Below are 22,800 nucleotides of genomic sequence, written 5' to 3'. Positions count from 1 at the left end.
CACTCCAGGATGTCTGGCTCTAGGTGAGTGATCACACCATTGTGGTTATCTTGGTCATGAAGATCTTTTTTGTATAGTTCTTCTATGTATTCTTGCCACTTTTTCTTAATATCTTCTGCTTCTGTTAGGTCGATACCATTTCTGTCCTTTATTGTGCCCATCTTTGCATGAAATGTTCCCTTGGTATGTCTAAGTTTCTTGAAGAGATTTCTAGTCTTTCCCATTGTATTGTTTTCCTCTATTTCTTTGCATTGATCACTTAGGAAGACTTTCTTTTCTCTCCTTGCTGTTCTTTGGAACTCTGCATTCAGATGGGTATATCTTTCCTTTTCTTCTTTGTCTTTCACTTTTCTTCTTTTCAAACTACAGACCAGGGATTAATTCCATGTCCCCAGCATTGGCAGGTGGATTCTTAACCACTGGACCACCAGGGAAGTCCAACTCCCCTTAGTTTTGGCAGTGTTAGTCGCTCAGTTGTGTCTGACTCTTTGTGACCCCATCAATTGCAGCCTGTCAGGCTACTCTGTCCATGGAATTCTCCAGGCAAGAAGACTGGGGTGAGTAGCCATTCTCTTCTCCAGGAGATCTTCCTGACCCAAGGATTGAACCAGTCTCCCACATTGCAGGCAAATTCATTACCATCTGAGCCACCATGAAAGCCCCAGTTTTGGTAGATGCCTACACAATCTTCCTCCTACTTTGGCTCCTCCTTAGTCTCTTTGCATCCAATTACCTTTGTGTATGCTTGGTATTTCCTCAGGGTCCACCCTCAGTTTTCTTATCTTCTGAAATCCTCTTTGAGTGTTCTCATCTATTCTCATAGTTTCAGTGACAACCTGTATGCCAGTGGTTCTCCAATTTGTGTTTTTACTCAGATCTCATTCCTTACTCCACACTCCTAAATGTAACTGCTCATTGTCTTGCTTAGTTGACTGTTCAATGGTAACACAAACATCTCAAACCCTCATATCCAAATTCATTTAAAACATCTTTCCTTTCAAGCCTACTTCTCCTCTATACTTAGTCTCTGAAATAAAATAAGAAATCTGGGAATCATGAGAGAATGCTTTTTCTCCCTGACTTTCTGCACTTATTATCAATATACTGTCAGTTCCACTTCAGAATCACATTTGCTCCTCTTTATAGTCATTGCTACTACCTTAGTTCAAACTTTTATTTCCTAGTCCTTATTCATTCTTTCCTGCATCACTGCAAGAGCTTCTTCTTTTTAAAAGTGAAGCATAGTTGATTTACAATGTTCTCACTTCTAGTACTCTTATTCCCTTATAACTTATCCTATTCCATGTTAACAGAGTAATAAATATAAATACGTCAGACCACTTTACTCCTCGAAATCCATCATTTGGATCCCTGTTACCTTTAAGATAAAGTCCAAATGTCACCAATGTGGTATATAAACTCTTCATTCATGTTGTCTTTCCCTGCCTGTGTAGGTGTGTATGCCCAGTCATGTCAAACTCTTTGCAACTTTATGGACTGTAGCCCACCAGGCTCCTCTGTCCATAGGATTTCCCAGGCAAGAATATTGGAGTGGGTTACCATTTCCTTCTCCAGGGAATCTTCCCAACCCAGGGATTGAACCTATGTCTCCTGCATCTCCTGCATTCACAGGCAGATTCTTTACCACTAGAGCCACCTGAGACGTCCCTTCCCTGCCTGTCTACCTAGTTTATTTTTCAAGTATGCTTTGCCATGAATCTTATACTCCTTTATGAAAGACAACTCATCAACCCCAAGTACTAGGTAAGAAGGTGGTGGAGAGTAGCAGTTCTGGACTCAAACTTCCTGATTTGTGTCTTGGCTTCATCACTTATTGGCTTCCCAGATGACACAATGGTAAAGAATCTGTCTGCCAATGCAGGAGGTGCAAGAGATGTAGGTTCAATCCCTGGGTTGGGAAGATCCCCTGGAGAAGGAAATGGCAACCCACTCCAGTATTCTTTCCTGGAAAGGGCAAGAGGAACCTGGCAGGCTGTCATCCATGAGGTTACATCATTTATTAAGTAAACTGTGATCTTGTTCAATATATTTACATCACCTTTCCATGCCTCATCAATAGCTTATACTTTAATTACTTCATCTATCAAGGAGCCTACTATCTATTTCAAAGAGTTGTTGTGACAATTTAATGAGGTAATACTTGTTGAACTCTTAAGGTGGTGTCCAACAGTGCTTAGCACGGGTTTTCTTATGTTATTTCTTGGCCTCTGTACTTGGTGTGTATCCTGCATCGCTTCCCTCCCTTTTCCTGCTTGGTTAATTTCTACTTTAAGGCTAAACCAGTGTTATTTCTATTGGGAAGCTTTCCCTGATTTCTACCACCTCCAGGCCATAGATGCAAAACTCTATCATAGTTCTTAGTGCTGAAATTGGTTTTCTTCTTACTAGATTGTAATTTGAGAGCAGGAATTGTGTCTTTACTGTAGTATACCCAGAAACAAGCATATAAATACTGCTCCACATATATTTTTTGGATAAATGGGTGAGTGTGATATTCTGGATAAATTCATATTTTAGTTAATCCAGGAACTTGGTGCTTCAGGCAAAATGCTGCCCCCATTTTAAAAGAGAGAGTAGACAATTCAGGGAGTGGGACAGTAAGAGGATCTTTTGTCTGGAACTGACTTCCTAAAAAACGAGATCATATTTCATGTCAGGATTCTGAAAGCCAAGGGGCATTTTCCCATAGGTAGCGGCACAACTTTTTCTTTCTGCTCCATTGCAGAGGCATGGACAGGAAGGGAAAGGGGAGAGGGAAGGAATGGCTTGTGCTCTTGAGAACTCTAGGGTCCGAGCATAGGTATAAGCTTATTTTGGGAATTTGTTTATCCTTCATCCTGTTGCCAGTAGCCTGAAGGGCCCTGGTAGGACACACTGAAAAGCTCCCTCAGCTCTTCTAGGTCAGTTAAAAATGTTTTGCATGAAGGAATGTTGCATCGAGACCATAGTGTAGTCATAAGAGAAACCATCGTTTCTTTCCACCACAGACGAATAGTGGGAAGGGAGCTCCTACTGGGCAGACTCAAACTTCTAAACAACTGGGAAGGGAATTCTGGGCATGTAAGGAATGGAGTCAAAAGTGTAGGGTAACACCCCACCCTTGACTGCCTCACAATTTCCTATTTTACAAACATTGCTGATGCTTATATAGCTGGTCGAGCGAATAAAACTAATTTATAAAAGTGCAGATTTTAATACAGCACTTTAGATGTTTCAGAGATGTTCCAGCAACACAACTTGATATACAAAGTAGGCGTAGAGCACAGCAGCTCTCAGGGAGGTAGAAGCAGCAGGGATGGAGGCATTGTAGCAGGACCCAGGCTCTTTATTTTCTATTTTTAAAACTTGTTATTTTGGCTGCACTGGGTCTTCATTGTGGTGTGTGGGCTTCTCATTGTGGTGGCTCCTCTTGTGTAGCTTGAGCTCCACAGAGTGTGGGCTCAATGAGGGCTCTGGCATGTGGGATCCTAGTTCCCTGACCAGGGATAGAATCTGCATCCCCCACATTGGAAGGTGGCTTCTTAACCATGGGGCATGGAGAGGGAAATGGCATCCCACTCCAGTATTCTTGCCTGGAAAATTCCTTGGACAGAAGGCCTGGTGGGCTACAGTCCATGGGATCCCAAAGGGTAGGACATGACTGAGCACACATCATTTTTTTAACCACTGGATCACCAGAAAGTCCCATAACCCTAGGCTCTTTCAAACCACACAGACTCTTCCCCAAAGCCTGGGAATCCTTCGTTTATGTATTTAGTGCTTTCAGTGTGTGAGCAACGATGAGACAAAGATGAGCAAAACTGACACTGTCCCAGCTGTTGTGGTGCCTGGGCTCATGGGGAAGATGTACTGTCGAGAGTCATTTAGAACATAATGTGGTAAATGTTATGATGAGGGAGGCAAGAGGAACTTTGGAGGTGATAGATCAGTCTGCTGCCTTAGGCTTGGCAGTGTTAGAATTTCTTCTTGGCAGTGATGATAGTTACAGTGATACATTGATAGTAAAGGAGCTAATCACAGATAAAGGGAAGGGGGAAGAGAAGGTGTTGAAGTATGTGGCAAGTATTCTGGGCAAAGGAGATAGCTTTTTTGTTTCAGGATGTTAAGCAGGACTCATTTGGTACCCTGGAATTGTCAGTTTTGCCACAAAAGTAAAAGGTACCATCAAGAGGTGGCGAGTCAGTTCTGCTATATCCCCAGTACCCTATCCTCTACCTCCCCAGGAAATAAATAGAAGATGCTGTGGAGGTGGAAAGGGGAAAGGGATTGATGGAGTCATGAGTCCATCACCAGAGGATCAAGTGCTGTGAATTTTGTCCTCAGCTCCTTAGAGTGAGGGGTCTCTTAGAAATTGGTGGCTTGGCAAGGAGAGACTGCATCTCAGTCCTTGGTTGGATATCTGCTGATGGGCTTGCTGATCTGTTCTCTGTGATCACTGGAGTAAAGAATGAGGGTTAACTGGAAAAGAGCTGTCACTTGTACAATGTGGTTTAGTAGGATGTATGAATTTCCTGTAAGTCAAAAGAACAGTGTGAAAAGTCAATAGAGTTTGAGCCATCTTGCTGGTCGTCCTCCCAAGAAGACCAGTAGCCAGGGAGCTTAGTTATACAGCCAAAGGCAGGACCTGAGGCATTGTGGGAAGCAGTTAGATTGGAGCAGATTTCCTATCAGGGGATTGTGCAATGGGGAGAGCTCCCAGGAAACTAATCCATGTGCCCATAAGCATTAGCATTTGGGCATCTTCTAAATGGAAGGTATCCACTATCAGTCAGCTTTAGCCTGAGAGTCAAACAACAAACAGATGATTACCATGACTTGCCCAGTTAGGGAAAAGGACATTCTGCCCTTCCTCCTAGGCCATCCCCAGTCCTTCCTCCAGGTTCCAACACAACAAGTTAGCAAAAGAGAGAGTTCTATTAAAGGACAGGATGTATCAGTTCCCCAAATGGCATCCCATGCTGAAGGTTGGCTGGTGCTGAGGGTAAGGAAGCTATGTAAACTTGATGTGAGACTAAAGCTTTAAAATGGACTCATTACACTAGGCTGGACTTCTAATAACTAAACAAACAGAAAGCTACAGAATCTTTCAGAGAGGAAAAGGGAAGAATTGACGGAGTATGGTGGAAGGCACTGCTTGAAACCAACCCAGGACTGTGTTCAGCAGAATTCAGAGTGTTTATTACATTGTTTCCACACATAAAAAGGCCAGGCGGTAAGAAGCAGCCTCCTGTGTTAAAAGTATTTGAAGGTGATTCGAACAAAGAGTGAGAGAAGACTGGTGGAGAAGGAAGAGACCAGACAATAAGAGCCTTAAGGTGTTGGCACTTAATTTTAGGGGCAAAGAGAAGTCATGACACATTTTAATGATCATGTTTGCAGTTTAGTTCAACAGGGTGTGGGGTGGGGACTGGAGAGAATTTAAGCAAGAGATCTTGATCTGTGAATGACAATAGGGATGGAGAAAAGTCAGATGGGATGATATTTAAATGGAGAATTATCAGCAATTGCAGATAGAGCGGAAAACCCAACAAAACTTTTCTTTCCCCATTTCTCCTTCCAGCTGGCGCCCCAAATGCCGTCCCATTTCCAGTTCCTTTCTTTCACTGCATTCCACGATCCTCCACCAATGCTCAGCTCGGTCATTTGGTTTTCTGGTGCACTCCTCTTAGAAGTTTCCAGTGGCCTGGAAACTACAGTCCTACGGGGACCGGAGGGCTGTGGGCACCAATAGTTTGCATACAGCCCTGCCAGCAGCACGAATAAATGACCTGCCCAATACCCCAAAGCTGGTGTGTTACAAAGTGCATATTTCAAATCCAGCTTTAGGGATTTTTCAATAACACTTCATTGCTGCTTCCCGATGTTAAACAAGAGAAAGTTAAAACAAAAAAAAAGACAGCATTACCCAAAATACAATGTCCTGAGCATAGCAACGGAAACAACCAGAGACCCCAGACAGTCTGTCAGGTCTTGGTCTAGGGGTACTAGTGCTGCAAGTCCGAGGTCAGTCCCAGAGAATGTGAAGTGCGCATGTGCTAAAGGTCCTAGGCTCGCCCCATCACAGGGGCGGAGGAAGGACAGTGCGCATGTGTTGAAGGTCTGAGGTCCGCCCCGGAAGAGGTGGGGAAGGGGCCTAAAAGCAGAGGTTTGGTGCCATCTGTTAGCCTAAACAGCCCACGTTCTGTTAGCGGAACCCATGCAATGGACGATCCCTTCATTACACCTAGAACCGCTGCCTTACGGCTCCTCCGTAAGCACTACATCTTTGGATTCCCCGAGGGCCAAAGAGAACACGGGACCGGAAGCGCTGACTCCTCCCGTCGTATTTCCAGGGGCAGAGGAAGATGGCGAAACCCATTGGCTAGTGGGGATCAGAAGAGGGCGGTTCACTCGGCCTGCGCGTGGGGCACTATGGGTATTGTAGTTCAGGGCTCCGCGGTCCAGCTTGCAGCGAGGAATCTTGGAAGCCAGTGGGTCCAAGCTGGCCAGGGAAGCGCCTTGCACGGGGGCATTAGGTGTGAAGTAGCTGCAGGGGTGTGTCTTCGTTCTGCTCTTTCTCTTTCGGGTGAGGCCTCACTCTGTCTCGCCTTCAGGGGCCTTCACTTCATCCCATACTTGAGGCTACTTTATAAGCCCCAGTCACCTACAGATTATCCCTTACGATTCCAAGCTGGTCTTGAGTTCCTCTTCTCGTCTATCTCCCGCACATCCAGGCCCTGGAATTCTTCTCTGTCCTTTCTCCCGTGAGTACCTTTTCTTGTTTCTGTCCTAGACAGAACCTCTCTTAACACTTTGCTCTTAACCCATGAGGCATGTCAACGGCTCCAATAAAAGGCTGTCACAGCAAATGTTTGTAGGCACGAGAAGATTTGAGCCTTCCCTTTCAGCAGCCTGGCAGCTCACTTCTTTTGTGTTTCTCTTATGATCATTGCAATTGCCTTTTTTTCTGATGCCATTTCTGTGTAGTCTCTGCCTAAGTCTGGCGGGCAGCCTTGGTTATAGACGGTTCCCCTTTGGTCCTATCATTTTGTCTCTGGCTGCCACATTTTGGTAATACGACAGAGGGCGCACACATGGGTTGACTTACAGGACAGAGGAGCAGGGGGAAAAGCCGAATAGAAACAAAAGAGTAAATAGCAAACTAGGCTTTATAGAAGTCAGGAAGATATATAGTGAAAGAGGGGGAAGAGAGAGCAATTCTTTCATTCTCATACCTCCACAAACAATTTAGTGCTGAGTGTGAGCAGGGCTTAGTGGGCTCCGTGCTGGAAATGCACCACTAGAAACCACCTAGATACTGGGGGATCTAATCCAGGAGGGCACAGACACACAAGTAAACAACAGCGCAGGATGATATCAGTGTGTGCCCTACCTTCCTGTGTGTTTCTCTTTTCATTCTCCTCCCTCCATCAGTTCATTCCAAAGTACTTTCTCTTTTCACATCTCCTTCTGTTCCATGCTCTTCTTTCCATTCTCAAACTCCCTTCTCCCCTTGTTCTGACCCAAGCTGTTTCTTTTGTATTTTGCTGTTTGCCACTTTGCCAGCAGAAAGTGTTGCAGGGAAAGTCATGCTCATAGGGGATTTAGTAGCACGGAATGCCTGACCTTCATCTTTGTGTGAGAAATATCTACTAATTGTCATCTCATTCCAGGGAAATCTCAGCATTTATACACACTACTTGTAGTAGAATCAGTTGCAGATCTTTGTGCCAGAATCATGGAATGTAATTCACAATTGATGTAATTCTTATGCTACCTGTTGAGTGATCGGTGGAACCTGAGGTTTGGAAGGTTAATCTCATGGAAATGGTAGTCAGGAACGACCCTTTACGTGTGATGAAAAGTAGAACCCTGCACGACTGGAGAAGATAAGCCTTGGCCTCTTTTTTTTTTTTTTTTTTAAAAAGCATACCTTAGTGGATTGACTAGAACAGGAATACTACCTTGGCTAGAACAGGAATATTACCTTTTTGAAAGATATTTTTGAACTGTTATTTCAGAAACCTACCCCCCCCCCCCCCCGCCTCCTCCAGTCTATTCTAAATTGTCTTATTGGAGGCAATAAGAGTCTTAGTGTAGGGAGGTAGTGGATAGATTTCCAAGTAATATCTAATAATCATGCTTACTTTGTTTAAGAATGTTTTGCAATGCCTTTGAGCAGTAGATTTACCTCTAAGATTTTCTACAACTAATCCTACTTCCTTTGTGTTTCTTGAGAATGGGACTCAGCATGAAGAAGTGAAATTTCATCTTCAGTTATACCTAAAGAAATTCATATCCAAGTCCCTCCATAATTTGAACCCCAGCCACCTCTCTAATCTCATCGCCTTATGCTTGTCCTTATGGTCCCTCTGCTGTAGCTACCCTGGCTTTCTTGCTGTGTCATAAACACCCTGTGCACTCTCCTGCCTGGAATACTCTGTTTTAGGTACTTTTGTTATGGGCTTTACTCAAATATTCATCTCATCAGGGAGACCTTCTCTGATCACCTTATAAGCCTTTATAAGAAAAATTAGAACCTTCATCACTCTATCCCTATGTTAAGTAGTATCACTTCTTGAAAATACTATGTATTTGTTTACTGTCTATTTCTCAAACTAGAAAATAAGCTCAGTGAGAGTATGGTTCTAATCTGTTTTCTTAGTCCCTGGAACATGGTGTATAGAAAGTGCTTATTTGTAAAATGAAAGGATTTTTAAAAAAGCATGAACAGAGCACTTATGTGAAAGTCACTGTGTGTATAGTGAATAATGAAGGATTTACAGATAGAAATAAGATATAGTCCTTAACATTGAACAGTCTGCGGTGTAGAACGACTATAGAATAATCTAAGGATCTTTCATTAAATTGTAGCTGAGCAAAAAAGTCTTAAGTCTGAAGAGCCAGGGTCAGCTGTGGTGTATTTGGTATATAGAAGCATTTGTACCTTATAGTTTTGAACTGGCCTCTGTGCTGCTCTATTATTTCTGTGACCAATTCCCACTATGTCCTTGTGTAGGATGAACTTGACCAATCAGGGACCACATAAAAGGAGCTATTGCTTTATTTCTATCTGACCTCCTAGCTGCCAGTCTCATTTCTTTTCCAGGGTAGCCAGTGCGTTTCCACCAGTGTGCCTGTCATCAACCACATATCTCACAATGTCTCCGACTTAAAACCCTTCAAGTGGCAACTCCTTAGTTGGCATTCCAGACATCCCCTTCTCCCCTCTCCCTACTCTGACTCCTTTTTACCTCAGCATCATTTTTTTTCTTTTAAATTATTTATATTTGTTTGTTTATTTGGCTGCATCAGGTCTTAGTCATAGCATGCAGGATCTTTAGCTGTGGCACATGGGATCTAGTTCCTTGACCAGGGGTTGAAGCTGGGCTCCCTGCATTGGGAGCACAGAATCTTAACCACTGGACCACCAGGGAAGTACCCTACCTCAATATCTTTATCTTCCTCAGTACTCTTCCTGAATGTATGACTCAGAAATGTGAAATTTGCAGTTCCCTATTTGATTTTTCTCTGTGTGTTCTCTTTGCCCAGAATGCCCTTTCCCTTAATTCTTACCTTACTATAGTCACTGGTCTTCCACAGCTTAGAGGAACCAGCCATCTTCCAAGAAGCTTTAGCAACTCTCCTCTCCTATCCAGGATAGGCGAGTTTCCTTCCCTCCACTCCACTCCTTTCCTCAAAACAAAACACATTTCAGTATTGATCAATCTCTTTCATCTACTAGATTGTAGGTCCTTTGAAGGTGGTCATTTGGAGGGCTGTCTGCTTTTGAGAGTCCAGGCATTTGAATTCCATTTCTGTCTCTTGTTGGCCAAAACAACTGTCTTTGGGCCAGTCATATGACTCATTGAGCCCATTTCCTTTTCAGTAAAATCTAATTGTACTTGCTTTTGTATCCCCAGCCTCTGGTACCATGCTCAATGCACTCAACTTGGTTGTCTTGCTGTAGATTTCTTTACATTCTCTGCCCATCTCTTGTTTCTACAGGTTTGAGATGCTGACTCTTGGCTATAAGGACAGTAGACCTGACCTGAGTGAATGATGAATGATTGTGTCTCTGTGTATCTGAGAGAGAGAAGGAGAGACAAAGAAGGAGAATATTAATGTGTGAGTAGGCTGTGTCCCACTCAATTTTGCTCTGTTAAAGAGTTAAAAGTGGATAGTGTATACCTACTTAAGGTCAGGTGGTGACAGTAGGAAAGAAGAATAGATTTGTAAGCAAAACAACACTGGAAAAGATTAAACTTTCAAACTACTTGCTTTTTATGCATTTCCAGTTTAAAACCCACAAAACAGACTAACTTTGAGTATGGTTAATTAAATTAACCTCTTAAACTTTAAGGTGGTTTTGATTCATAGTATGGAAACCTGACCTGCCTCCTGAGAAATCTGTATGCAGGTCAAGAAGCAACAGTTAGAACTGGACATGAAACAACAGACTGGTTCCAAATCGGGAAAGGAGTATGTCAAGGCTGCATATTGTCACCCTGCTTATTTAACTTACATTCAGAGTACATCATGAGAAATGCTGGGCTGGATGAAGCACAAGTTGGAATCAAGATTGCCAGGAGAAATATCAATAACCTCAGATATGTAGATGACACCACCCTTATGGCAGAAAGTGAAGAAGAACTAAAGAGCCTCTTGATGAAAATGAAAGAGGAGACTGAAAAAGTTGGCTTAAAGCTCAACATTCAGAAAACTAAGATCATGACATCTAGTCCCATCACTTCCTGGCAAAAAGATGGGGAAACAATGGAAACAGTGACAGACTATATTTTTGGGCTCCAAAATCACTGCACATGGTGACTGCAGCCATGAAATTAAAATATGCTTACTCCTTGGAAGAAAAATTATGACCAACTTAGTATATTCAAAAGCAGAGACATTATTTTGCCAACAAATGTCCGTCAAGTCAAAGCTCTGGTTTTTCCAATAGTCATGTATGGACGTGAGAGTTGGACTATAAAGAAAACTGAGCACCAAAGAATTGATGCTTTTGAACTGTGGTGTTGGAGAAGAGTCTTAAGAATCCCTTGGACAGCAAGGAGATCCAGCCAGTCCGTCCTAAAGGAAATCAGTCCTGAATATTCATTGGAAGGACTGATGCTGAAGCTGAAACTCCAATACTTTGGCCACCTGATTTGAAGAACTCCTTGGAAAAGATCCTGATGCTGGGAAAGATTGAAGGCGGGAGGAGAAGGGGACGACAGAGGATGAGATGGTTGGATGGCATCATTGACTCAATGGGCATGAGTTTGAGTAAGCTCTGGGTGTTATTGATGGACAGGGAGATCTGGCGTGCTGCAGTCCATGGGGTTGCAGAGGCTAATACGACTGAGTGACTGAACTGAACTGAACTAAACTGATAGAAACTTATAGAGAAGGAAATGGCAACCCACTCCAGCATTCTTGCCTGGGAAACTCCGTGGACAAACGAGCCTGATGGACTACAATCCATGCAGCCACAGAGTCAGACATGACTGAGTGACTGAGCATGGCAACTTTAACTTAGTCATTTACTTTTTCATTTACTTAGTCATTTACTTGTTTCAAAAAACCATGAGAGAGGCAATCTTTTTGGAGAATCGCCACAATTTCCTGCTTCAACAGTGCTTGGACGGAACTTGGTGATCGTCCCTTGCCTTGGCCAGCTGCTCAGAGTCAGCCCTCACCACCACCCACCCAGAGCCCTCGACCCACCCCAGGCCCCCACCTCCACCTCTCAGCCACCTTCCAGGATGACTGCATCTTCTTGCAGATGCTGCCTGGACTACTGCCAGGACTCGGAGGATGCCATCAACTACCCCACTGGAGGTGTTTGCCTGCTACATCTGTGTCATACTATTTTGACTGTGATGATGTGGCTTTGAAGAACTTTGCCAAGAATTTTCTTACCAATCTTGTGATGAAAGGGAACATGCTGAGAAACTAATGAAGCTACAGAACCAGTAAAGTGGCCGAATCTTCCCTTAGGATGTTAAGGAATTAGACCTTGATGACTGGGAGAATGGGTGGAGTGCAATGGAATGTGTGCTACATTTGGAAAAAAGTGTGAATTAGTCACCACTGGAACTGCACAAACTGGCCACTGACAGAAATGACCACCATTTGTGTGACTTCATTGGGACTCATTACCTGAATGAGCAGGAGAAATCCAACAAAGAACTGGGTGACCGTGTAACCAACCTGTGCAAGACGGGGGTCTCCTGAGTCTGGCATGGCAGAGTATCTCTTTGACAAGCACATACTGGGACACCATGATAATGAGAGCTAAGCCTTAGGCTGACTTCCCGTAGTCACAGGGATGACTTCCCTGGTCATCAAGGCAGTGCATCTGTGTTTGGGTCATAATACTTAAGTTCTTTCCTTAGTACCATTCCTTCAAATAAAGTAATTTGGTATGCCACCCTCCCCTCACACCCCAAAAGGAAAAAAAAAAAATGTGAGAAAAAGATTTGCGAAGTCTGTGTACCAAGTCGCTTCAGTCATGTCTGACTCGTTGTGAGGCAAGAGTACTCTGTCCAGGCAAGAGTACTGGAGTGGGTTGCCGTACCCTCTCCAGGGGATCTTCCCGACCCAGGGATTGAACCTATGTCTTTTATGTCTCCTGCACTGGAAAATGGATTCTTTACTACTAGCACTGCCTGGGAAGCCCTTCAGAAGTCTGTGCTTAATCACTCAGTGGTGTCCAACTCTTTGCGACTCCATGACTATAGCCTGCCAGGCTCCTCTGTCCATGGAATTGTCCAGGCAGGAATATTGGAGTGGGTTGACACGCCCTCCTCCAGGGGTTCAGTCCAACCCAGGAATTGAACCCAGGTCTCCTGCATTGCAGATGGATTCTTTACCATCTGAGCCACCAGGGAAGCCCTCAGAAATCTAAAATGTGTCATTTGATGGATGCCCTGGTAGATCTGCTTTAGAGAATGAGTTAATAATATCTCATATTAAAGTCTGACTTCAACCAAGCTTTTAAAAACCTTGTGGTTGTAGAACTTCTAGAATCTGCTGACTATGTGCTTCAAAGCATGATGTGTGCTTTATTGTGCTTCTCTTAAAAAGAAATGGTTAATGAAAGCTGAAGGTTAACAGTTAAAAGTAGACAGTGATAATGGATAATTGAAAGTTGACCATGGAGAAGGAAATGGCAACCCACTCTAGTATTCTTGCCTAGGAAATCCCATGGATGGAGGAGTCTGGCAGGCTACAGTCCGTAGCATTGCAGAAGAGTCAGACACAACTTAGTGACTAAACAACAACAAATGTGTATGCCATGGATATTAGCACAGGGCCTCTTTCAACAATGTCATAAAATCTAACATCTGTTGCAGGATATTGAGTTTCATGCTGCCTTTTGTTTACATTGAATTTTTAATTTGAACAATAGGCAACAAGTGACTCAGCAGTGATATTAATTCAAAGGCCATGAATCAATTCAATGATTTGCTGGTAAATCTTGAACAATCAGTTCTCAGAAAAACAAAGAGATCTGGTTTATAGTGTTTCCCAATTGCCTTGTATAGATTCTCCACTGTGGTCTATTCCAAGTGACCAAATGTGATGTCACTGAATGTGGAGTTGGAAAGGCACATGTACACCATTTCTGAGAGCCTGTATGAGCCAGCTCCAGGAGCAAACTCCCAGAGATAGTGAAAGACAGGGAAGCCTGGAGTGTTGCAGTCCATGGGTTGCAAAGAGTCAGACATGACGACTGAACAACAATAGTTAAATAGAAAGTGAGCCTTGAGTGTTTACCAATGTTCCAACTGGTTAGTTTTTAGTGGGTATTTCCATGTTGTAATGACTTGTCTTCTTAATAAACCTTGTATAACCTATAGGATTCAATAATTAAGATTCTCATGTATATCATATAAAGTTCCCTAGAGCTGCCCTAAGAAAGTAAAAAAAAATCTTAGCAATATTTCATATTATCTCTAGAACAGACCCTGATTTACTCTCAGGGGATTCCCTGGTAACTCAGCTGGTAAAGAAACCTCCTGCAATGCAGGAGACCCCAGTTCAATTCCTGGGTTGGGAAGATCCACTGAAGACCCACTCCAGTATTCTTGGGCTTCGCTGGTGATTCAGCTGGTAAAGAATCTGCCTATAATGCAGGAGACCCTGGTTCAATCCTTGGGTTTGGAAGATCCCCTGCAGAAGGGAACAGTTACCCACTCCAGTATTCTGGCCTGGAGAATTACATGGACTCTATAGTCCATGGGGTCTCAAAGTGTCAGACACGACTGAGCGACTTTCACTTTCCTTGTATCTTGGTGAGTTCTCTTTTTCTCCAAAACAATACTCCCCTAAACCCACCACCACTCCTACATTCAGGGATTAAATAGCAGGCCCCTCACATTTTTTTAGCAATATTCTCCAGAAATACAATGAGACTTGAAATGAGGCCTAAATTCCTCTGTATTTCTTTTACCCTCCCCCACCCCAAAGCACAAGAACTAAATTTTTGTACCCCTCCCCCAACCCATCCAATTCATATATTGAAGTCCCTTCACCCAATGGGACTTTGTTTTGAGATAGGACTTTTAAAGAGGTAATTTTGGTTAAGTGAGGTTGTAAGTGTTGGGTCTTAATTGAATATGACTGATGTTCTCTTTAGAAGAGGAATTGACACCAGAGAGGGACACAGAGAAAAGGGTACTCAAGGACACAGCAAGAGGGCAGCCATCTGCAAGCCAGGATAAGAGGTCTCTCTAGAAACCAATCCTGCCAGCACCTTGATCTTGCTTGACTTCTAGACTCCAGAATAGTAAGAAAATAAATGTCATTTGTTTAAGCTACCCAATATGTGGTATTTTGTTATTGCAGCCCTAGCAGTCTAATACACAAATGAATCATTAGAATGACCTTGAACATCATGTAGTTCTTCTTGATAAATGCATTTGACCCTGGGATATGTGCAAAGATATTTGTAAGCATAAATTTATGTATTACTCTTTTTATTTTTTTTAAATATAACTATTTATTTTAATTGGAGGTTAATTACTTTACAGTATTGTATTGGTTTTGCCATACATCAATGTGAATCTGCCACAGGTATACACGTGTTCCCCATCCTGAACCCCCTCCCTCCTCCCTCCCTGTACCATCCATCTGGGTCGTCTCAGTGCACCAGCCCCAAGCATCCAGTACCATGCATTGAACCTGGACTGGCGATTCGTTTCATATATGATATTATACGTGTTTCAGTGCCATTCTCCCAAATCATCCCACCCTCTCCCTCTCCCACAGAGTCCAAAAGACTGTTCTATACGTCTGTGTCTCTTGCTGTCTGGCATACAGTTTATCATTACCATCTGTCTAAATTCCATATATATGCGTTAGTATACTGTATTGGTGTTTTTCTTTCTGGCTTACTTCACTCTGTATAATAGGCTCCAGTTTCATCCACCTCATTAGAACTGATTCAAATGTATTCTTTTTAATGGCTGCATAATACTCCATTATGTATATGTATCACAGCTTTCTTATCCATTCATCTGCTGATGGACATCTAGGTTGCTTCCATGTCCTGGCTATTATAAACAGTGCTGAGATGAACATTGGGGTACACGTGTCTCTTTTTTTTTGCTTTTGGTTATCTCTTGTTTTACAGTTTTAGTCAATAAACAATTTTGAAAATAATGCCATGACTCACTTTTGATGTATGGCAAAACCAATACAATATTGTAAAGTAAAAAAAAAAAAATAATAATAATAAAAAAATTTAAAAAAATAATTAGAAAAGAAGCTAACAATATCGTTAGTTAATAGTGTTTTATCCTTCTGCTTACTATCAATAATTTCAGATAATTTTAATTAATTTTTAACATATTAGTCTCCAAACTAATAATAGCACAAAAATAATCTTAGTAAATTATTTTGGTAATAATTCTCTTTGTCGGTAGAATCTGGTTAGCTAGCATGTATCTGTTACTTGCAGGGATTCTGTTGCATTATGTAGAAGAAACAATCATAGAATAGTTATTTAGAGCTAAAACGTGTTTCTGTGAAAGAAATAAATATAATTAAATATAATTTTTCTATATTAAAAATATACTATTGTAATGCCCCAAAGCCTCTGAATATGTGGTTATGTTATATGTGAAATAAAGACTCCTTTCTGTTATTTCCAGTAATGCACTCCATCTTGGTCTAGACCCAAGACAGACCCATATTATATTAAATAAATGTTCCAGTACTTCATCTTAAAGTGAGAATTCAGTATGCATTTTGGGCAAACTCTGACATACTATGTATGAAATTGTTTTCATACATTTCTATGTTTAAGAAAACATAGAAATTGTTTTCTTAAAAGACATAATTATGCACTTCAAACATGAAACATTTATGGAATCATTGAAATAGCTAGTATAAACATGAAAATAAAAAAGGAAAATACCACAACCATTTAGGTTGTGTGGTTTTTTTTTTTTGATTAAATATATTTAATTTTTTTATGTGTTATTTTTATTTTTTTCTCTGTTGATCTTTTCTTTTTTCTTTTTTTTCTTTCCTTTTTTTTTTTCATTTTTTAACTTTACAATATTGTATCAGTTTTGCCATACATCAACATGAATCTGCCACAGGTATACATGTGTTCCCCATCCTGAAGCCTCCTCCCTCCTCCCTCCCTGTACCATCCCTCTGGGTCGTCCCAGTGCACCAGCCCCAAGCATCCAGTACCATGCATTGAACCTGGACTGGAGACTTGTTTCGTATGATATTATACATGTTTCAATGCCATTCTCCCAAATCATCCCACCCTCTCCCTCTCCCACAGAGTCCAAAAAACTGTTCTATACATCAGTGTCTCTTTTGCTGTCTCATATACAGGGTTATTGTTACCATCTTTCTAAATTCCATATATATGCGTTAGTATACTGTATTGGTGTTTTTCTTTCTGGCTTACTTCACTCTGTATGAGAGGCTCCAGTTTCATCCACCTCATTAGAACTGATTCAAATGTATTCTTTTTAATGGCTGAGTAATACTCCATTGTGTATATGTACCACAGCTTTCTTATCCATTCATCTGCTGATGGACATCTAGGTTGCTTCCATGTCCTGGCTATTTTAAACAGTGCTGAGATGAACATTGGGGTACACGTGTCTCTTTCAATTCTGGTTTCCTTGGTGTGTATGCCCAGCAGTGGGATTGCTGGGTCATAAGGCAGTTCTATTTCCAGTTTTTTAAGGAATCTCCACACTGTTCTCCATAGTGGCTGTACTAGTTTGCATTCCCACCAACAGTGTAAGAGGGTTCCCTTTTCTCCACACCCTCTCCAGCATTTATTGCTTGTAGACTTTTGGATCGCAGCCATTCTGACTGGCATGAAATGGTACCTCATAGTGGTTTTGATTTGCATTCTCTAATAATGAGTGATGTTGAGCATCTTTTCATGTGTTTGTTAGCCATCTGTATGTCTTGTTTGGAGAAATGTCTATTTAGTTCTTTGCCCATTTTTTGATTGGGTCATTTATTTTTCTGGAGTTGAGCTGTAGGAGTTGCTTGTATATTTTTGAGATTAGTTGTTTGTCCGTTGTTTCATTTGCTATTATTTTCTCCCATTCTGAAGGCTGCCTTTTCACCTTGCTAATAGTTTCCTTTGTTGTGCAGAAGCTTTTAAGTTTAATTAGGTCCCATTTGCTTATTTTTGCTTTTATTTCCAACATCCTGGGAGGTGGGTCATAGAGGATCCTGCTGTGATGTATGTCGGAGAGTGTTTTGCCTATGTTCTCCTCTAGGAGTTTTGTAGTTTCTGGTCTTACATTTAGATCTTTAATCCATTTTGAGTTTATTTTTGTGTAAGGTGTTAGAAAGTGTTCTAGTTTCATTCTTTTACAAGTGGTTGACCAGTTTTCCCAGCACCACTTGTTAAAGAGATTGTCTTTAATCCATTGTATATTCTTGCCTCCTTTGTCAAAGATAGGTGTCCATAGGTGCATGGATTTATCTCTGGGCTTTCTATTTTGTTCCATTGATCTATATTTCTGTCTTTGTGCCAGTACCATACTGTCTTGATGACTGTGGCTTTGTAATAGAGCCTGAAGTCAGGTAGGTTGATTCCTCCAGTTCCATTCTTCTTTCTCAAGATAGCTTTGGCCATTCGAGGTTTTTTGTATTTCCATACAAATTGTGAAATTATTTGTTCTAGCTCTGTGAAGAATACCGTTGGTAGCTTGATAGGGATTGCATTGAATCTATAAATTGCTTTGGGTAGTATACTCATTTTCACTATATTTATTCTTCCAATCCATGAACATGGTATATTTCTCCATCTACTAGTGTCCTCTTTGATTTCTTTCACCAGTGTTTTATAGTTTTCTATATAGGTCTTTAGTTTCTTTAGGTAGATATATTCCTAAGTATTTTATTCTTTCTGTTGCAATGGTGAATGGAATTGTTTCCTTAATTTCTCTTTCAGTTTTCTCATTATTAGTGTATAGGAATGCAAGGGATTTCTGTGTGTTGATTTTATATCCTGCAACTTTACTATAGTCATTGATTAGTTCTAGTAATTTTCTGGTGGAGTCTTTCGGGTTTTCTATGTAAAGGATCATGTCATCTGCAAACAGTGAGAGTTTTACTTCTTCTTTTCCAATTTGGATTCCTTTTATTTCTTTTTCTGTTCTGATTGCTGTGGCCAAAACGTCCAAAACTATGTTGAATAGTAATGGTGAAAGTTGGCACCCTTGTCTTGTTCCTGACTTTAGAGGAAATGCTTTCAATTTTTCACCATTGAGGATAATGTTTGCTGTGGGTTTGTCATATATAGCTTTTATTATGTTGAGGTATGTTCCTTCTATTCCTGCTTTCTGGAGAGTTCTTATCATAAATGGATGTTGAATTTTGTCAAAGGCTTTCTCTGCATCTATTGAGATAATCATATGGTTTTTTTTTTCAATTTGTTAATGTGGTGTATAACATTGATTGATTTGCAGATATTGAAGAATCCTTGCATCCCTGGGATAAAGCCCACTTGGTCATGGTGTATGATCTTTTTAATGTGTTGTTGGATTCTGATTGCTAGAATTTTGTTAAAGATTTTTGCATCTATGTTCATCAGTGATATTGGCCTGTAGTTTTCTTTTTTTGTGGGATCTTTGTCAGGTTTTGGCATTAGGGTGATGGTGGCCTCATAGAATGAGTTTGGAAGTTTACCTTCTCTGCAATTTTCTGGAAGAGTTTGAGTAGGATAGGTGTTAGCTCTTCTCTAAATTTTGGTAGAATTCAGCTGTGAAGCCGTCTGACCTGGGCTTTTGTTTGCTGGAAGATTTTTGATTACAGTTTCAATTTCCGTGCTTGTGACGGGTCTGTTAAGATTTTCTATTTCTTCCTGGTTCAGTTTGGAAAGTTGTACTTTTCTAAGAATTTGTCCATTTCTTCCACGTTGTCCATTTATTGGCATATAATTGTTGATAGTAGTCTCTTATGATCCTTTGTATTTCTGTGTTGTCTGTTGTGATCTCTCCATTTTCATTTCTAATTTTAGTGATTTGATTTTTCTCCCTTTGTTTCTTGATGAGTCTGGCTAATGGTTTGTCAATTTTATTTATCCTTTCAAAGAACCAGCTTTTGGCTTTGTTGATTTTGCTATGGTCTCTTTTGTTTCTTTTGCATTTATTTCTGCCCTAATTTTTAAGATTTCTTTCCTTCTACTAATCTTGGGGTTCTTCATTTCTTCCTTTTCTAGTTGCTTTAGGTGTAGGGTTAGGTTATTTGACTTTTTTCTTGTTTCTTTAGGTATGCCTGTATTGGTATGAACTTTCCCCTTAGGACTGCTTAAAGTGTCCCACAGGTTTTGAGTTGTTGTGTTTTCATTTTCATTAGTTTCTATGCAAATTTTGATTTCTTTTTTGATTTCTTCTGTGATTTGTTGGTTATTCAGCAGGGTGTTGTTCAACCTCCATATGTTGGAATTTTTAATAGTTTTTCTCCTATAATTAAGATCTAATCTTACTGCATTGTGGTCAGAAAAGATACTTGGAATGATTTCTATTTTTTTGAATTTACCAAGGCTAGATTTATGGCCCAGATGTGATCTATCCTGGAGAACGTTCCATGTGTGCTTGAGAAAAAGGTGTAATTCATTATTTTGGGGTGAAATGTCCTATAGATATCAATTAGGTCTAACTGGTCAACTGTATTGTTTAACGTTTGTGTTTCCTTGTTAATTTTCTGTTTAGTTGATCTATCCATAGGTGTGAGTGGGGTATTAAAGTCTCCCACTATTATTGTGTTATTGTTAATTTCTCCTTTCATGCTTGTTAGCATTTGTCTTACATATTGTGGCGCTCCCGTGTGGGTGCATATATATTTATAATTGTTATATCTTCTTCTTGGATTGATCCTTTGATCATTAGGTAGTGACCACCTTTGTCTCTTTTCACAGCCTTTGTTTTAAAGTCTATTTTATCTGATATAAGTATTGCGACTCCTGCTTTCTTTGGTCCCTGTTTGCATGGAAAATCTTTTTCCAGCCCTTCACTTTCAGTCAGTATGTGTCCCCTGTTTTGAGGTGGATCTCTTGTAGACAACATATGTAGGGGCCTTGTTTTTGTATCCATTCAGCCAGTCTTTGTCTTTTGGTTGAGGCATTTAACCCATTTACGTTTAAGGTAATTACTGATAAGTATGATCCCGTTGCCATTTACTTTATTGTTTGGGTTCGAGTTTATACACTGTTTTTGTGTTTCCTGTCTAGAGAATATCCTTTAGTATTTGTTGAGAGCTGGTTTGGTGGTGCTGAATTCTCTCAACTTTTGCTTGTCTGAGAAGCTTTTGACTTCTCCTTCATATTTGAATGAGATCCTTGCTGGGTACAATAATCTGGGCTGTAGGTTATTTTCTTTCATCACTTTAAGTATGTCTTGCCATTCCTCCTGGCTTGAAGAGTTTCTATTGAAGATTAGCTGTTATCTAATGGGAATTCCTTGTGTGTTATTTGTTGTTTTTCCTTGCTGCTTTTAATATTTGTTCTTGTGTTTGATCTTGTTAATTTGATTAATATGTGTCTTGGGGTGTTTCGCCTTGGGTTTATCCTGTTTGGGACTTCTGGGTTTCTTGGACTTGGTGTTATTTCTTCCCATTTTAGGAAGTTTTCAACTATTACCTCCTCAAGTATTTTCTCATGGTCTTTCTTTTGTCTTTCTTCTGGGACCCTATGATTCTAATGTTGTAGCGTTTAATATTGTCCTGAGGTCTCTGGGATTGTCCTCATTTCTTTTAATTCGTTTTCTTTATCCTCTCTGATTCATTTATTTCTACCATTCTATCTTCTAATTCACTAATCCTATCTTCTGCCTCTGTTATTCTACTATTTGTTGCCTCCAGAGTGTTTTTAATTTCATTTATTGCAGTATTCCTTTTATATTGACTCTCTTTTATTTCTTCTAGGTCCTTGTTAAACCTTTCTTGCATCTTCTCGATCTTAGTCTCCAAGCTATTTATCTGTGATTCCATTTTGATTTCAAGATTTTGGATCAATTTCACTATCATTATTCGAATTCTTTATCAGGTAGATTCCCTATCTCTTCCTCTTTATTTTGGTTTGGTGGGCATTTATCCTGTTCCTTTATCTGCTGGGTATTCCTCTGTCTCTTCATCTTGTTTAAATTGCTGAGTTTGGGGTGTCCTTTCTGTATTCTGGCAGTTTGTGGAGTTCTCTTTATTGTGGCATTTCCTCGCTGTGTGTGGGTTTGTACAGGTGGCTTGTCAAGGTTTCTTGGTTAGAGAAGCTTGTGTCAGTGTTCTGGTGGGTGGAGCTGTATTTCTTCTCTCTGGAGTGCAATGAAATGTCGAGTAATGAGTTATGGGATGTCTATGGTTTTGGGGTGACTTTGGGCTGCCTGTATCTTGGAGCTCAGGGCTGTGTTCCTTGCTGCTGGAGAATTTGCTTGGTATGTCTTGCCCTGAACCTTGTTTCACCCAGAGAGGTTTACAGTGTTATATGGAGAAGAGAAGAGTGAGGAGGGAGTTAGAGGTGACCCGAATGAGATGAGGTGGAGTCAATAGAGGAGAGAGTGGGCTATTCAGTAATCTCTTCCTTATGTGCACTCCACAACTGGACCACTCAGAGTTGTTCACAGAGTTATACAGAGAAGAAGGAAGAAGGTGGCATAGGTGGCCAGGAGGATAAATGGGGGGAATGAAAAGGAGGGAGACAGATCCAGCCAGTAATCAGCTCCCTAAGTGTTCTCCACCGTCTGGAACACGCAGAAATTCACAGAGTTGGGTAGAGTAGAAAGGGGTTAGGGAGGAGACACAGGCGACCTAGTGGAGAAAAAGGAGAGTCCAAGGAGAGAGAGCAGTTAAGCCAGTAATCTCGCTCCCTAGTGAAAATGGGTACTGAAGATTGGTTCTTAAAGGTACAAAATTTGTAACAAATACATAAAAACAAAAATTTAAAATCTAGAGTAGAGTTTGGAATTTCAAAAATATGATGTTAAAGAAAAGAAGAAGGAAAAGAAAGAGAAAAAACGAACAAACAAAAACAAACAAGGTCGCAAAAATTATAAAGAAAATATAGGTACAAAATTGATAACTAATACCAAAAAGCAAAAGTTAAAAATCTAGTGTAGAGTTTGGAATTTCAAAAATACAATGTTAAAAAGAGAAGAAGAAAAAGAAAGAGAGAGAAAAACAAACAAACAAACAAATAAGAACAAACAAGGTCGCATAAATTATATATAAAAAAATACAGGTACAAAATTGATAACAAATACCAAAAAGCATAAATTGAAAATCTAGAATAGAGTTTGGAATTTCAGATATACA

The 22,800-nt window shown here is 40.6% G+C and overlaps 1 protein-coding gene, 1 long non-coding RNA gene and 1 pseudogene across 2 annotated transcripts in view; 2 read left to right on the top strand and 1 right to left on the bottom strand.

The window, feature by feature from the left end:
- Positions 1-5,392: 5,392 nt before the first annotated feature.
- The window catches only part of LOC133238906 (uncharacterized), a 45,828-nt gene continuing 28,420 nt past the window's right edge, over positions 5,393-22,800 (bottom strand). Inside the window, exons 2-3 of the long non-coding RNA XR_009733670.1 lie at positions 5,927-6,755; positions 5,393-5,458 (exon numbers count right to left, since the gene is read on the bottom strand). This is a non-coding gene — a long non-coding RNA (uncharacterized LOC133238906). The remainder of the gene's footprint in view (positions 5,459-5,926; positions 6,756-22,800) is intronic.
- Positions 6,223-15,310, top strand: LOC133238888 (uncharacterized). Its single transcript, XM_061402519.1, has 2 exons — positions 6,223-6,764; positions 14,642-15,310. Exons 1-2 carry the CDS (start codon positions 6,223-6,225, stop codon positions 14,724-14,726), a joined length of 627 nt encoding a protein of 208 aa, XP_061258503.1. The 3' UTR covers positions 14,727-15,310.
- LOC133238894 (ferritin heavy chain-like) lies at positions 10,916-14,648 on the top strand (annotated as a pseudogene).

The sequence above is a fragment of the Bos javanicus genome, chromosome 3 (genome assembly GCF_032452875.1).
Source record: "Bos javanicus breed banteng chromosome 3, ARS-OSU_banteng_1.0, whole genome shotgun sequence".
Classification (NCBI taxonomy): domain Eukaryota; kingdom Metazoa; phylum Chordata; class Mammalia; order Artiodactyla; family Bovidae; genus Bos; species Bos javanicus.
This window is presented reverse-complemented; position numbering and strand designations above follow the sequence as displayed.

Coding starts and splice junctions, on each gene's coding strand:
- LOC133238888 (XM_061402519.1), top strand. CDS start 6,223: ATGGACGATCCCTTCATTACACCTAGAACCGCTGCCTTACGGCTCCTC. Junction 6,765..14,641: donor TCTTCTCTGTCCTTTCTCCC/GTGAGTACCTTT, acceptor TGTTCTCTTTAG/AAGAGGAATTGACACCAGAG.